Source organism: Miniopterus schreibersii, assembly GCF_964146895.1.
Source record: "Miniopterus schreibersii genome assembly, chromosome: 13".
NCBI lineage: Eukaryota > Metazoa > Chordata > Mammalia > Chiroptera > Miniopteridae > Miniopterus > Miniopterus schreibersii.
Window position 1 is genome coordinate 39,904,108 of NC_138113.1, and position 15,027 is coordinate 39,919,134.

General features: G+C 46.4%; 1 protein-coding gene across 22 annotated transcripts in view; it reads left to right on the forward strand.

The window, feature by feature from the left end:
- The window catches only part of DYSF (dysferlin), a 192,066-nt gene that overhangs the window by 10,784 nt on the left and 166,255 nt on the right, over nucleotides 1–15,027 (forward strand). For all 22 annotated transcript variants that reach the window (XM_081156856.1, XM_081156863.1, XM_081156854.1 and 19 more), the window contains exons 2-3: nucleotides 11,007–11,062; nucleotides 11,956–12,047. In XM_081156856.1, the coding sequence (XP_081012982.1) occupies nucleotides 11,007–11,062; nucleotides 11,956–12,047 (148 nt within the window). The remainder of the gene's footprint in view (nucleotides 1–11,006; nucleotides 11,063–11,955; nucleotides 12,048–15,027) is intronic.

The following is a 15,027-nucleotide window of genomic DNA, read 5'->3' on the forward strand; positions in this document are numbered from 1 at the left end:
CTTTGGAAAAGTGAATGTGCTGTAGGATGTCAACAGTTACCACTTTCTAAGACCGATACCCAGAGGGAATAAAGTGCGAGCCCTTCCTGGGGACAAGGGTGGGTTGGCAGACGGGTGCAGAACAGAGAGAGGAATCTGGGCCTGTAGACGGCGTGTTTCGAAATCTTTATTTCATTCATTCACTCGTTAAGCTATTGATTCATTCATGCTCCTGTCTTTATTGAACCCTGGCCGTATTGAATCCACCAGGTCTCCGTTGGGAGTAAAAGGAACAGAATAGGCCAGATAGGGCCGTGATACGAGGATTTCCAGGGGTGTCAAGGATGTTTTATTAAAATTCAAAGAGCCTAAGTGCTTACATGTGGTGCTTAGACAAGAGAGGACCCCTCCCTCCCCGTGTGTGTGTGTGTGTGTGTGTGTGTGTGTGGTGTGTTTGGAGCAACAACGGACTTACAACCCCCCTCTTACAGGCACCTTTAACCCCCTACTTTAAGGCATTCATTCCCATGGGAGGAGGTGTTTTAGGAGGGGAAAGGGAAGAGGAAAGATCTGTCAAAATTAAGAGAAGGAACAATGGCTGTGAGTCAGGACCTAGTTCTGCAAAGAAAGATAAATAAGGAGAGGAGAGTTTTCCACTTAATCAGGATGCATATCCTGTGGTTTCGTGGAATTAAAAAAATATGTGCATCACAAAAGATGGTCAAACCTATAGGAAGAAGTGGCTGGTGTTTTCTACAGACTTGAAAGCAATGGGGGCACTTTTAGCTCTGACCCATGATCTCCATCTGCTCCCCAAGCACCCCCCAATACTAATAACCAAGGATGTAAGACACAGTTTGGCCAGGTGAGAACTATGTGCAGCTTTAATTCTTTGTTATGAGATAATTTACATTGTATTTCTCTTTTGAAAAGTGTGAGGTGAAGCATTTTAGAAAAGTGCTATTTTTGTTAATTGGTGATATTCCTGGGTGTCCACTATGAAATGCAACTTCAGAACAAGGTTCCCAGCTCTCCCCGTCCATCAGACTCTGCATAAGTGGTTCCTGTACAGAAACTGTGAGCCTGCCACTGGCTGGAAAGTTCCCAAAGGACCCTGAGCCCTGGGGTCTATGTCAGCCTAGTTCTCTTGGATGCTTTGGAACTCTTCTGGGTCTGTTTACAGCTCTTTCCCTGATTCTGTAGAAGTTTTCTGGTAGCTACTCATCTCGTTCTGCAGATAAGGAAATGGAAACCTGAGGAAATTAAATAATATGTCCAGGTCGTGGTTGTGGCAGGGAGCTACCAGTGCTTGGACTGGGCATTGCCCTTGAGTCAGGTAGGTGACTTAATAGGTAATCTCTTGAGGCCCCTCTTGGTTGTTGCCCTGGGCCAGGTACCCTGCCTGCATAGCAGCTGTCCTCCCCCAATCTCTGCATGCCCCACCCTTTACTATGCCTTACTGTTTCTGCACAGACAAGCTCTAAGCAAAAGTGAAATACAGAATGTAATATATCCAATTGTTCAAAGTCCGTTCGTCTTTCAAAGCCTCATTGCAATAACACCTTCTCCAGGGAGGCGCCCAGGATTCCCCTAGCTATCATTAGTCTCTCCTCTCTGGATGCCCAGTGCCTTGTTAGGTCGGCTAGCCCACTCACCCAAGCTGGTCTGTGCTCAGTACTCAGCTCCACACTTAGGACCCTGTGACTTGCTGAGACCAGCAGCCTATTCTGGGCATCAGGATGCCCAGGGCTGGGTGCAGATAGGTGCTCTGTAGGGTTTGTGTCTTTTCTGGTCCAGCCTCTGGCCATCATGCAGTGTGGGGCAGGGGTCTTCACGCTTTCCTGTGCCTGAGAATCCTCTGGAGAGTGTGCTTGAAAGACAGATTCCTGGGTCCCATCCGTAGAGGTTCTGCTGCAGCAGGTCTAAGTGACCTGAAAATCAGAACTGATCACCTACCTGATGCAGGTTGTTCCATTTTGGAAACACACCTTGAGAGCATTTGATGTGAGACATAGTGAAAGGTGAAATTAATGGGACATGTCCCCCTTTTCCAGGGGGAATTCATGGTGGAGTTTGGGGGCTGAGCTGATGCTTAGAGAGGGAGGCCATTAGAATTGGACCCAGAATTTATAGATCATCTAGACTGAGGTGTTCAACCTAGGCTGCATGTCAGAGTCATGTGGGGAGCTTTAAAGAAATTCACTGCCAGCCTCCCTGTCCCCCTTCTCTCTTGGAGGAGTGGCCCAGATATAGGTATTTTTAAACAGTCTCCAAATATGTCAAATGCTCTGTCAGGGTTGAGAATCCCTGAGCTCAACCCCCTCGTGCACAGATGAGTCTGTGGCCTGCTTGCGGAGAAGCCAGCCTGCACTGTGTGTTTGGCTCCCACACACTGCCCCAAGTGCATGGGCCTGGCTGGCCCCACTTTCCAAGCAGTTGTTCCCCCAGCATTCCAGCCTCGGATGTAATTTCAGGACCTGCCTCCCAAAATAGACCATGAGCTCTGGAAGGCCTGACTCCGAGGGTGCTTTTTTGGTTTCCCTGTCTCAAGGCTTCAGGGTAGAGGTGATTAATGAATCCTTATCATTCCTTTGTTCATGTATTAATTAATTAGTTAACTAAGACTACCATGAGTACCTGGGTCGTGGTAGGTATTTTTGAACGATTGTCTTTGTGAGTGAGCAGCTTCACTTCCTATAGCATTTAGTGATCTGTCCTGTCTTCTGCCCTGCCCATTTTCTGCCCTATAATGTGATTATGTTCCTCTATTCATGCATTTAGTTCATCGAACACATATTTATCGAGCACCTACTATAGGCAGGGTGCTGTTCCAGGTGTTGGGGATGCATCCAAGAACAAGGCCAGATCCCTGTTTCCTTAGGATTCAAACTTTTATTTCATTGAAGGTAGGATCTCCTGTGTCCCCACTTGGTGAATTTCTGTTGGCTTCCCCAGGCTCACCAGCGAGAAGACTGAGTCATTACTGTCTCTTTTCTCTCCCTCATCCCTCCCCATGTCTCTCCAGCTACCCCACCCTGGGGAGCCTGTAAACTTTGGGCAGGAGCCTGGGGGAATCTTACAGAACTACCTGAAGGCTGACACACCTGAGGGGCAGACCTGACTCACCTGTGTAGGGAAGGTGGGCTAAGGGGGCACTGGATTCTCTGAATCTGGCTTTTTAAACATTAGAATTGCCCTGGCTGGTTTTGCTCAGTGATTAGAGCATCGGCCCATGAACTGAAGTGTCCCAGGTTCGATTCTGGCCGAGAGCACGAACCTCAGTTACAGGCTCCATCCCCAGCCCTGGTTGGGGAGCCTGTGGGAGGCAACCAATCCATGCGACTCTCTCACATCGATGCCCCCCCCCTTCTCTGAAAAGCAATGGGGAAAAAATATCTTTGGGTGCGGATTAAAAAAACAATAACACACACAAAAAAATTAGAATTGACTTTAAAGCACTGAAAATAGCCTTCTGCTTTCTTTTTGTGAACATAATACATGCTCAATGTATAAAAGGAGATGTTATGTAGGGGCATGAGGCAAGAGTAATAAGTGGTCCCAAATCTTGGCACTATGAATTAATTTATTAATAATTTGACATATACCCATCAAGATTATGTTTTTCCATTTTTTTAAAAAAGCAATTTTAGTTGTGAAATTTAAGACCCAAATGAAATACATAAAATACAAATGCATGCTTTAATGCAGGGATTCTCGCCTGGGGGTGATTTCATTCCTTAGGGGACATTTGGCATTGCCTGGACACATTTTGGGTTGTCATCACTGGGTGTGTGTGGGGGGGAGGGTGGGCGCCTGTGCGCAGGAGAGCTCACTCCCGCCATTGGCATCTAGTGGGTAGAGGCCAGGGTGCTGCTAAACGTCGTACAGTGCACAGGACAGCCCCTGCCCCCCATAATAAGTATCCAGCCTTAAATGTTAATAGTGGCAAAGTAGAGAAACCCTGCTTTAATGAATAAATTATGGAGGGAATACACATATATATCACCCAGGTCAAGAAATAGAGTCTTGTTGGTCCCACCATTCCACCAGAATCCCCCAGACCCCTTGCCTTTCTTTTTAGAGTGATCCCATTCCAGATGTCTTCTTTCAAATGTTTGTCAATTTACATTTTCACTCAGCAATAAACCAGGGGCATTTTTCTATGTCAGTAAATATTCTTCACACCTTTAAAAATGTATTTTAATATATGGATGCACCCATTTCCTCCTCTCCGAGTCCCTGGTAACTGGCTTATTTCACTTAGTAAATGTCCTCAAGGTTCATCCATGTTGTAGCATGTGTCAGGATTTCCTTCTTTTTCAAAGTTGAATAATATTCAATTGTATGTACATCTCACATTTTGTTTATCCATTTATATGTTGATGGGCGCTTGGATTGCTTCCACGTTTTAGCTACTGTGAATAATGCTGCTATGAACGTGGGTGTATAAGTAACTATTTGAATCCCTGCTGGACTTTCATATAACCTGTGACTGTCCCTATTTTTACTCCCACCACTCCCCTGATAGAGTGTGGGGACTCCTGGGCCTCTCTTTCCTTTCCACAAGGCCCCTGGCACAATCCCTCCTGCAGAGTAGCTGCAGATCTAACATGGACATTCAGGGCTTCTGGAGGCATGAAAATACAAACTGCTGGCCCTACTTTGAGACCCAGGACTGGATCAGATCAGTGTTGGGGGGCACCGTGCAAGGGTGTGATTGTCAGGACGCTGGTTCAGTGGGCCCATCCATGGAAATATCAGGTCCTCTCCCCTACATCTTCAGCTTCAGGAAGCAGGGAATGCTGCTTTCTCATCTTGGATATGAGGCCAGGGTGGCTGTGGCATCTGCAGCCCCTTTCATTAATCCTGCCCCCAGCCTAGTACCAGGCACATAACGGGTGTGGAAAAATATCTGTACACTTGTGTACATCATTCCCCTCATGAAAGTCAGTGTCCCCCACATACTAGGGACAGCAACTCACTCTAAGTGTTGAGCTGTTTCACTTCTTGGTGCTGTAAAATGATTTTTACTGTGGTAAAATAGACACAACAAAATTTACCAGTTTAACTGTTTTTAGGTGTACAGTTCAGCAGAGTAAACACATTCACGTGGTTGTGCAGCTATCACCACCACCCACCTCCAGAGCATTTCCATTATCCCGCACTGAGTCTCCACACCCACTAACCACTTACTCCCTATCTTACCCCCAGCCCCTGGTAACTTCTACTTTCAGTATCTATGAATTTGATATATTAGGTACCTCATATAAGTTGAATCATATAATATTTTTCCTTTGTGACTGGCTTATTTCACTTAGAATAATGTTTTCAACGTTCATCCAAATGGTAGCATGTGTCAGAATTGCCTTCCTTTTTAAGGCTGAGTAATAGTCCATCGTATGGCTATCCCACATTCTCTTTATCCATTTATCTGTCAGTGGACATTTGGGCCTTGGTGCCTTAGAGATGCAGAGGGAAATGGACCTGTATTTCTCAGCCTTTCCTTAATCCGTCCTTTGTTAGGCATAAAACCCTTCCCACATTGCAGACTGTGGTGCATGCCCTCAAGGAACACTTCTGCTTTAGAGTTTGTGCTCTCTATGATCCCACCCGCCCCAAAGATCCCAGTGTCATCATTGTCACAAAAACAAGCATTTTTTCTGATTTCCAAATGTACTGGGACCTTTATAATTGAGTTGGGGGGAGGGATCTGTCCTATCTTGCTCACTGGAGATTGGTAGCTGCTTGGCTGCTCCTTTCCACACTGTAACCCTTGTGCGTGTCCAGGCCCTGGGGCCTCTGAGAGGTGTCTGTCCACACAAGATGGGCCTGGGACTCAGACCACAGTGGGGCACAGTACCCTGGCCACTAATAGGTGGACTTTACCAGGCAGTGAGCAGAATGGTAGTGGTGTGGTTCCTTATGCAAGGCCACGGCCACATCTAACATTTAGGTATCAAGATGTATGTGGGGCTCTTACCAGTGGAGATTGCTCATCCAGGTGGCCCCAGCTCTGGCTGGGGCAAGATGGTCTGGCTTCTTACCTGTCTCTGAGGACCTTCTCACTTCCCCTTCCTCAGCCCATGGTCTTTATCGGAGTTGGCTTCAGTCAGGGACCAGGTCAGTGTTCTACATCATTCCTGCCACATATCTTGGCTCTTGGCGCTCAAGGGCCAAGATGGTGACTTCTTTGTTCTTCAGTTCTCCTCAGACAATGTTCCTTTAAGGCAATCTTTTCAAACTTTTTGGACTGTTACATACAATAAGACATTTTATATTAAGGTACAGTACACATACATAAATATGTATGTAAAAATATAATAAAAAGTTTCAAGTAATAGTGCTTTTCTAACAAAAGACGTACTTTGATATTTTCTTCTTCAGTCTGTTCTGTCATTACAAAGACATATTGGTCAACTCACTCAATTGATGTCATGGCCCTTTCTCTAATGGGTCCCAGTGAGTAGTTTGAAAATCACTACTGTGCAACAATGGGAGACTGGGACTCTGGTCTAGGAGTCTGGGGTAGAATGAATGAATGGGTAGGCTTGGGGAAACAAGTGAAGAATTTTCATGGGGGACAGAAGAGTAGGTTTATTCTTCTTCACTGAGTCTTTCAGTCTGGAAGAGCACCCCATGGCTTCAGCATGATTTTCACAGATGCCTGCTTGCCCCAATTCTGTAGAACAATCTAGGGAGAGGGTGTAGCCCCCTCCCCTAAATCCCAGCATGAGCTGTGAGCTCTCCTGTATCTCTGACTATTGAGTCTCTTATATGTGCATAAGGCTACATCTCTTTAGGCCAAAATTAATTAGCAAGGACAGGACAAGTCTGAATTCATGATGAGGAAGGAACTATTTTCTTAACTGTTCCCTAATTAACAGTGTGCCTTCCCTTTTTCTTGGCGCCTGTAAGGCATGTGATTGTGCTAAGTTAATGTTTCATTTCTTTCTTGGTCTTCTTTGGGGCCGTAGTGACCATCAGCGACCCTCCAATGTCATCCAGAGGGTCCCAGAGTTGGCCCTTCTAGTCAGGACTTGGTGGAACTGTAATTGAGGGCCTTTGTTCCCATCATCCTCAGGGGAGGCAGGAAGTGGAAAATGTTTAAAAGACATTTTGCACAGGACTTGGCACACAGACACTGCTCAATTAATACTAGTCAGGAACACCAGGAAATGCTTCCAAATGGACAACTCAAAAGAGGCCGCAAATGGAATTTTCCATGTTACTACTGTAGATCATAGGAAGTTGATGGAGGGGACATTGATGCTTAGATAACATCTTATATCCTTTCAAAACCCCATAATGTAGACACTCATTATTATTAATTTATTGCTGAGAGACCTAAGGCCTAGAGATGTTATAAGCCCTACCTAAGATCACACAGTAGTGGCTGTTATTTGACTGACTCCAAGGCCATGTGTCTAATGCCTGCTGCAGCCACATCAACATAGCCAACAAGGAAATTTGGAGTGCTTCAGACAGGGCAGACCTGGAGCAGTTTTGAAAAGATAACTGGTGCCCCTCCCAGGACATTCCTCCCACTGTGCCTTCTTTTAGCCCCTCCATTCGTCGATGCACAGCCATACTGTTAATGCATTCTTAGGGAGTTCTCTGAGAACAGTGATTCCATCCTCTGGTGAAGAAGTGAACTTGCAGCCAACTTGGGAGAGAAAAGGACCCATTCTTTCAGCGCCCAATTACTGGGGACCTCATTATATACTAGGGTTACTAACATGGTGAGGCATGGTGCCTGCGCTTTGAAGTTCACGGTGCGGTTGGAAAGACAGACACAGAAGCACACAATTATCCTGATGTCTGGTACATGTGGTCACAGCTTACAGTCATCTCTGGGAAAGTCAAGGGAGGCTTATCAGAGGAGAAAATGAACTGGGTATTGAAGAATCAGTAGGAGTTCACTGGATGCTTCAGAGTGGGGCACAGAGGGGAGGAAAGGGGAAGTAAACTTACATTTAATGAATATGCTGTATGCTGGGCACCTCTCTCATCCTATCTTGTCTAATTTTCACAACAACCCCATGGGGAGGCATTATTATGATCTTACAGATGAAGAAACGGGTTGAAGTGTTTAATAAATTTCCTAAGAGGTTTTTCAGTGCTGTACATGGGCCCCTGGGAAATCCTCAAGACTTTTTGAGCAGGTCAGCAAGGTCAAAACTATTTTCACAATACACTAAAATACCATTTGCCTTTTTCACTGTGTTGACATCTGCAGTGATAGCGATGGGAGGTGAAACAGTTGGTGCCTTAATACTAATGAAGGTCCTGGTACCAAATTATACTTTTCCTCACCCTCATGTAGTTGCAGTTAAAAAAAAAAAAAAAGCCAATTTCATTGAAGAATGCCCTTGATAAAGCAGTACAACTATTAATTTTATTAATCTTGACCTTCAAGTATGTGTTTGTAATAGTTTGTGTGTTGAACTGGGAAGTATGGGTAGAGTACTTCTGCTACACACTACACACTAAAAAATGACTGTTGCAAGAAAAAGCACTTGTGTGACTGCTTAAGTTGCTAGCTAAGCTAGCCATTTTTTTTTCATGAAATATTTCTTTTACTTGAAATAATGTCTGAGAAACTGTAATTATTCAGACTAGGGCATTTGGCAGACATTTTCTTGAAAATGAATGAGTGAGCCTGCCACTTCAAGCTGAATGTTGCCAATCATAAGATTTGAGCTTTCAAACAAAAGTTGGAATTTTAGCAAACTTGCGTCTTCCAGCTTTCCACTATTTAGTAATTTTCTGATGAGATTGATGGTGATGTCAATCAATGTGATTTTTTGGTATTATATAATGAAATGTGTCAACATTTGGAAGGTTTACATAGCTCATTGAACAATGCAGGAAGTTACAGAATCATGCATTCAAAATGCAAAATAGAACAATGGGTTCTAATGTAACAGAGTACAAAATGTTCACTGATCTGCTTTCAGATTTTACACTGACACCTCTAAGTTGAAGAAATACAGCTTGTTGAGTTTTGGTGTAGTATCAAAGGATATCCACAAGTATCTGAAAACTTATTAAAATATGCCTCCTTTTCCAACTATATATCTGGTTGGGTTTTCTTTATAGATATCAACCAAAACAAGACGTCTCAACATAATGAATTTAGAAGTAGGTATGAGAACCCAGACAGGCATTAAAGAGATTTGCAAAATGAAAACAGTGTCACTATTTCCCCCTTTTGTTTAGAAAGTTATAGTTATTTTTCATAAAAAGATGTCACTTATGTTAATGTGTACTGGGCTTGTTATTATTAATTTAAAATTAATTACTAATGAATATTTTTAAATGCCCCAGTTTTAATTTTGAACATGGTAAAAGCCAATAGATAAAAACCACCTTAATAAAAATTCTTTGGGTCCTCAATAATTTTTAAGAGTGATGTCCTGTGACCAGAATGTTTGAGAATCGTGCCCCAAGGTCTCACCGAAAACAAGTGTTCTGTGGTGGTTTGTGTCATTCCAAAGTTCAGGTTCTTTTCCTACATCACTGATTTTCCACAGGTGGTGAGAGGGGGTTGGGAGCTCTGTCTCTCCCACTGGGAGAGGTGGATCAGAATCTCGGAAGAGACTTAATGAGTCGGAGCAACGATTTTCAATATAATTGCCTTAGAATCTACCAGGCCCTGCTCTGCCTCTCTCCCACACATGTTTCTTTTACCATGATTTTCCTTTGCTCTCTCTTCCTCTGTTGCTTCTTTCCTCCAAATCCTTCCCCAAACCTTGCTCATGTCCTTGACACCTCTCTGCTTTCCTCTGTTTTCTGCTCTGAAACGTCCCAGGTGGGGACTGACCCCCCCCAGGAGGCTGCACTTCATGGAAACCGGACAAGTGCTCACACTGCTCAGCTTCAGAGGAGGCCTCAGGTGTTCTGGAGATGTTTCCAGAGGCTTGAGGGGCTCTCACGGTCCAGATTCTGTAAAAGCTGAGCAGTCTCCAGGTGGAAACCAAGGGCCTCTCACTGGAGAGCCTTGTAAAGGTGGGGTAGAACCCACATGTAAATTCTGTGTCTTGCTGAACATTTTTAATCATCCACTTGAACACAGAATTATTTATGTTCTGATGCTTAATAGAAGAGTGGAACTTGCTTAGCCCCTCTGTGCCTCTCATCCACACCTTTGTTTCCAAGGCTCCAGAGGAGAGCTTCTGTCATCTGGGGCGCCTGTCTGTCATCTGGGGCACTGTGGGTCTGATCTCCGCCATCACAGTGTTAGTGCTTCTTGTTTCCTACCCCAAACCATCCTGTATTACCTTGTCCCAGCCCTCATGGACAGAGAGAACTGCCTTGGGACAGCCTGCTTCCAACAGATCCCTTCAAGGTTAGGATAAGCTGGATTTTAAAAAAATGAGATAAAATTCACATACTCTAAAATTCACCATTTTAACTATTTTAAAATGTACCATTTAAATAGTTTTTAGTATCTTCACAATGCTGTGCAACTGTTATCACTATCTAACCCCAGACCATTTCATCACCCCTGAAAGAAACCTCCATTAAGCATTCACTCCCCATTCCCATCTCCCTCCAGCCCCTGGAAACTGCTTATCTGTTGATTTGCTTATGCTGGACATTTCATATAAATGGAATCATATAATATGTGGAGGTGGTTGACTTTAAAAAGAAAAATGGAATCTTTTCTATGAAGATCATTCATTCTTAGAGTCAGAAATGTACAATTGAAAAATCTTACTTAGAAAATTAGGGACAACAGTAACAAATAATTAAGAAGAGTCAGCCTGGGTATTTTCCTTTAAAAACATCCTCCTGACGGGGCTGCTGCTTCTCCCTCCCAGAGCTCAGAGAGCAGCCGTGTGATCGTGTGATGGGCGCTGGGCATTCGTGCAGACTGGGGGGTTCGCAGGGTTCGCAGGGCAGCCTTTGCTTCCTAAGCTTTCCTTGGGCAGGTGAGCTGCAGCGCGTGTCTGAGAAGCTGACCCTCCCTGGGGGGAGGTGCAGGGGTGCGATAGTCTCTCACCCCCTCTTCATGTCTCTCATAGGGGTGAAGAAGAGAACCAAAGTCATCAAGAACAGCCTGAACCCCGTGTGGAATGAGGTATGCCAGCTTGTTCACCCTCCCTCTCCTCTCTGCTTCCACTGTCTCTGTCGGGACCAGTCAGGGGGCTCGTGCGGGAAGGGGGCTTTCCCAGGAGTATTGTCAAGGAGGGGGGGCTGGTGCTCCAGTGTGCCAACTAAATCCCCCTGGCACTTGGAACCTGGTGGCCTGGCATACCAGGTAGACAGGCATCTCCCTGGGATGTGGGCATGCACCTGGAGGAGTAAAACTTCTGTCTCTGATGCCTCCAGCTCTGGACAGCCAGGTAGAGGGTGCTTGGGGCTCTCTTGCCTGTCTCGTCTCCCTTACACAGGCCGTTCTCCCCGCCCAAAGCCCACCTCTTTCCCATAGCCCTCCCGGGTTCACCAGGTCCTCCTCTGACTCCTGCTGGCCCCTTCCCTTAACCATCTCCCTTCATATGCCTCCCTGATGGTGGTTGGGAAGCCCTGGATGCCTTGTGTGGATGGGGTTGGGATGCACAGGGGAGCCTTTGCTCTGAGGAAGGTCCTGGGGCCTCTGGCTGAGCCTTCCCAGTGCGGCACTAACTCCTGCTGCCCAGCTGGGAGGGGCCTGGCTTCCGGATGAGCACACTGACCTTGGTCCCTGGGAACCCTGCCTGATCACCAGGCATTTTCCACAGCTGGTGATTGGTGGAATTGAACTGGGGAGGGGGTCATTGGAGTCTCGCTTCCTCTCTTCTGCCTTCAGATCTCACTGTCACTCTGAATCTTTGGGACCCTGCCGTTCATGTATTCATTCATTCACTCATTTATCCATCGCCCACCAGCATCATTTATGGATGCCTGCTCAGTGCCCTTGGAGGCGAGGGTAAACAGACAGCCTCTTCTTCTAGGGGGCCACAGGCTAAGGTGTCTTTTCTTCTTTTCTTTCAGGGCTTTGAGTGGGACCTCAAGGGCATCCCCCTGGACCAGGGCTCCGAGCTTCATGTGGTGGTCAAAGACCATGAGACCATGGGGAGGAACAGGTGAGGCGGGCAAGGGATCTCTGTCCTGAAGGTGCAGGTAGGCTCATGGTGGATATATATTCCAGAATTTGGGTCCTGGAGAGCTGATGTTTCAACTCAGCATTTACTGAACACCTGCCTCTTGTAGCTGCCTGGCTGCAGCCTCAAAATCTCAGCCACAGGTAAATCTGAGAGCTGCCCAGGCTGCAGGGAAGGAAGATGGGTTAGAATCAAGTGTGCACCGGTTTGCACAGACAGTCTGTGCCCCAGGGAGTGGGGAGGAGAAGGCTCCCTGTGTCCTGCTCCAGCCCAGGGATGTCTGGGCGTGGTGCTCTCTCCTTGCCCTGCCCAGACTGGTGGGGGCAGCAGCACACTGCAGGAGGCAAGCAGGCCACTAGCAGGGAGGTCTCAAGGAAGGCTTCATGGAAGAGGTAAGATTTGTGGTTTGAAAGCCGGAACAGTAATAACGGTTTCCAATGACTGCACACCTCCCTGCGATGGTGTTTTCTGTTGTTATTTCACATAGGTAGTGGGGGGGCTTCCAGACAGGGGAATAGCAGGAGCAAAGTTGTGGTGGCAAAAGCAGGCTCTCTAGGCTGGCAACGGGTCCCTTCTCTTGTCATTGAGCTCTTGGGCCTTGTATGAGCTGGTGGTAGGGGTCGGGGGTGGGCAGGACCATCCAAGTGTGCAGATTGATGGCCCTGTTGATTGTGGTGTGGCATGGCCTGGAGACACAGCCCATGAGGCTGCACAGCTATGACTGTCGGGGTTCAGCAGTCCCTGCTGGCCATGGTGGGGTGCCTGTCAACTGTGTTAGGTGCCAGGAGGGGTGGGTTCAGACTCTTGGTCATTTACTGAGGCCTGGGCACAGGGATCAGGCACGATGGCTCTGCTGTTTTGTGATCAGCTCACAGGGGAGCCTTTGTTTGGGAACTGGGTCAGTGGTATCTGAGTCCTGGGAGGCCTGGCTGTGTTACCTTGGAGTAGGGAAGGAGAGAGAGGGAAGGAAGGAGGAGTCAGAGACCCAGGGAAGGCTGACAAGGGTCTCAGGCTGCAAAACACCTGGAAAATTTGAAATCTTAAAAAGCTTGGAAGAAAAACCCAACTGCCACTGTTTCTCTGGTTCTGCTGGCCATGAGTGCAAGGCGTGGTATGTATGGGGAGTGTGGGGGCACTTTCCCTGGGCCCCCCCAAGGCGGGGCTGCAAAGTGTGGGAGCCAGGGCCTCAGCAGCCCCAACCTGCACAGGGACAGGGGCTGGAATCCCTTCACACTAAGTTATCCCAACACAGGCAAACATTTTGTAGAAAACACGGCAGTCTCTAACAACCACGAATGGTGGACCTGCAGGTCAGGAAGGGAATGACACTGGGCACTGGGTGGTCCTGGAAGGCTTTCTGGAAGAGCGCCGCTCAGCCTGACTTAAAGACTGGGGTAGGCTTGAGAGAGGTGAGGAAGGGAAGGCATCCGGTGTCTGGGTACAGAGGACAGCCAGGCTAAGGCCTTATGGTGGGACTAAGTCACATGGCATGTGAGCCAAGTGAGAAGGGAGCAGTGGGCCCAGATTGATACGTGCCTCCAATACCAGGCTGAGGATAATATTAGCAAAACCACCACAGCTGACATTTTCTGAGAGCTTAGCCAAGTGTCTCTGGTCCTGTGCTGTCTTTTTATACAAGATCTTTTAAAATTAGTTACATATTATTTTAAATGTCACCATCACAGATGGGGAAACTGAGGCTCTGAGAGTTTGGGTAATTTTCTCAAAGGCTAGTGATAGCAGAGCTGTGATTGAAGGGCTAATCTGCAATTTGCTCAGAATCATCGCACCTCTCAGAGGCTCCTGGGAGCCCCAGGAGGGGGCTGGGACCTTCTGGAGAGTTCAGCTTCCTGATGATGCTGCAGTGGAGGGGGAGAGCTTAGTAAGGCAAAGGCGGGGCAGTCAGTTACTGCATGGCACGCCGAGGAAATGCATGTTTCGTTTTCATGATCAGATTCCACATTTTACAGACTCTGGGGGGAGATTTGTAAGACTGTGAAGGCAGCATGGGAACAGGGGCCACGAACATATGTTTGATCAATTCAAGGGCCAGGCTGGCCTTCAGGGTGACACCAAGCCAGGACCACACATGGGCGGTCCTGGCCCTGTGAGTCAGATGTCACATCAGGGACCAGGCTGTGTTGCACCTTGGGGCCCTCTTGTTCGCATCTGTGGGTGTCCTCCAGCTCCTAGAGGGAAGCCAGCTCTCAGGAAACCAGTGCCCACGTGGCTCCTTCACTGAAAGGCCAGAGGCTACAACTCAGTTCCTCAAACATCAATTTGCAGCAAAAAAATTCACATAATTTCCCAATTTACCAGAAGCTTCTTTCTAATAGCCATTTGAACGTAATTTTTTGAGTTTTCCAAACATTTATCTTAATTTTTCATTTCTAGCAATTAAAAATTAAATACTGCCTGGGCTGTGTAGTTCAGTTGGTTAGAGCGTCATTCAGATACGCCAAGGTTGTGGGTTTGATCTCTAGTCAGGGCACATACAAGAAACAAACACTGAATGCATAAATATGTGGAACAACAAATCTCTGTCTCTCTAATCAAGAAATAAAAATTTAAAAAATTAACTATTAATTAAACCAAATTTAAATTTAAACTTACATTTATAAATATCTGAAGAATTTCAGAGGTTGCCCAAACAACACTTTCACATGTGGAAATGACAGAATTCTGGCTTCATTGTAGCCAATGGGTACATAGCCTCGATAGCAGTTTATTTGAATATTATATGCATGAGAGTGAACCTGCTGGAGCAGGAGGAGGCAGGCAGGATGTCTGCAAGGTGATTCCGTGATGCCTCCATGGTTAGACCTCACAGTGCTTTCACCTTACACATGAAATGTGAGAAAATAATTCGAGATAAAAACATTCTAAAGCTATAAAAGTAAGAAACATATCAGGAAGTGACAAGAGTAACCCTGTGACATTTTTCATTTTGAAAGAAAAAAGG